The following is a 1,842-nucleotide window of genomic DNA, read 5'->3' as shown; positions in this document are numbered from 1 at the left end:
TAGATTGACTTGTAGGCATTTCATTTTTTAGATGCTATTGTGAAAGGTGCTGTTGCCTAATTTGTTTCTCAATGAGTTTGTTTTTGTGTGCTAGAAGGCTATTGATTTTTGAGTGTTGATTTTGTGTGCAGCTATGCTACGGAATTTACTTATTCAATCTAGAAGTGCTTTGGTGGAGTAGTTTGGGTCTTCTTTGTCATCCACAAAAAAAGATAATAGAACGTCTTCATTTCGTATCCTTATTACTTTTCTTTCTTTCTCTTGTCTAAATGGTCTGTCTGATGTTTGAAGGAGTATACTAAATAACAGTGGTGACAGTGGTCATCCTTGCCTTGTTCCTGATTTTAGAGTAAAACTTTCAATTTTGTTCCATTTGGTGTGATGTTGGCTGTTGGTTTGTCATAAATGGCTTTTATCAGTTGAGAGAAAGACCATGTATTCCAGTTTTCTGTAGGGTTTTTATCATGAATGAGTGCTGGAGTTTGTCAAAAGCTGTGTCTGCATCTATTGAGATGATCATGTAGTTTTTGTCCTTGGCCTGTTAATATGATGTATTTCAGTTATTGATCATGGAATGTTGAAGCATCCCTCCACCCTTGGGTTGAATCCAACTTGGTTATGGTGTGTAATCTTCTTGATGATATGCTGCATTTGTTGCCAGTATCTTCTTGAGGATTTTTGTGTCTGTTTGTTACGGAGTTTGGCCTGTAGTTCTCTTTCTTGGTTGGATCATTCTTTCGTTTTCATGTCAGGGTAATACTTGCTTTCAGGAATGAATTTGGGAATAGTGCTTCCTTTTTAGTTTTATTAACGACTTTGAGAAATAATGGTATTAGATCTTCTCTAAGTTCCTTGTAGAAGTCAGAAGTGAATCCACCAAGGCCTGGGCTTTTCTGTGTTGATAGGTTTTTAGGTACATCTTCAATTTCATTGACTCATACTAGATATTTAGAATTTTTATATCTTTTTGATTCAGCTTTGACAATATGCATGCATCTAGGAATCTGTCCATTTCCTGTGCATTTTCCAGAAATCTTTTCTCTACATGATAGTGCGTGAATTTGTGAAGATGCCTTGGCCTTAGGTCCCTTGATATCAGATCACTATGCCATAGAGGTGACTGATATTAACGTTTACCTCAGAAACTGGAGAAGGATTCGTAGGAAACCTAAAGCCCACTGGCAGTAAATACTTTCTGTCTATGTTATGACTGCCCTTCATAACGTGGAAGTTGCTGTATTGACCTGGGAGGCCGGGCTCAGTGATGCGATGTGAAGTGAGGTTGCTGGTTGCACAGCCTAAAGTGTCAGTTTTAGGCGTTCGTATTCTGACTCCAAGAGTCTCAGTTTAGATCTATGGAGATGTAGTCCCTAACACCGAATGTGAAGCCCTCAGCTGGGTCAGGCACCGTGCTGCACCCTCGAGGCTCAGGTATTGCAGCTGGCAGGGATCTTGGTCATTGTCACTGATATTCCTTCATTCCTGTGATGTCTGGAGCCCTGTCTGTCCCCATCTCACAGCCCACGATTTCCTGTGTCCCATTCTCCCAAAGGCTCCCACATAGAAGGGTCCTTTCCTTTGCACTACTGCATTCTCTCCAGGACATCATCTCCTGCGCCTTGAGTCCAGGACAGAGCGGGGCCCTCGGGAAGCGTGGAGTCAGCAGGGCAGGCTTCTCTCTGCCTTTTCCAGCCCAGCACATGTGCCCGCCCATCCCGCAGCTGAGGCGGTTCTAACACCTCTGCTGACCTCTCCAGGTGCCTGTGACCTTTGAGGATGTGGCCGTGACGTTCACCCAGGAAGAGTGGGGGCAGCTGGACCCGGCACAGAGGACCTTGTACC

The 1,842-nt window shown here is 43.4% G+C and overlaps 1 protein-coding gene across 1 annotated transcript in view; it reads left to right on the top strand.

The window, feature by feature from the left end:
- Positions 1–1,778: 1,778 nt before the first annotated feature.
- Positions 1,779–1,842, top strand: part of LOC102023860 (zinc finger protein 264-like) — a gene marked incomplete at its 5' end in the record, with an annotated part of 11,494 nt that continues 11,430 nt past the window's right edge. Inside the window, 1 exon segment of the mRNA XM_013509843.1 lies at positions 1,779–1,842. Within this exon segment, the coding sequence (XP_013365297.1) occupies positions 1,779–1,842 (64 nt within the window).

This window comes from Chinchilla lanigera, unplaced genomic scaffold, assembly GCF_000276665.1.
Source record: "Chinchilla lanigera isolate Chin_1 unplaced genomic scaffold, ChiLan1.0 scaffold00183, whole genome shotgun sequence".
Lineage (NCBI taxonomy): Eukaryota > Metazoa > Chordata > Mammalia > Rodentia > Chinchillidae > Chinchilla > Chinchilla lanigera.
The sequence above is the reverse complement of the archived record's forward strand: the minus strand, read 5'-3'. Positions and strand labels throughout refer to the sequence as shown.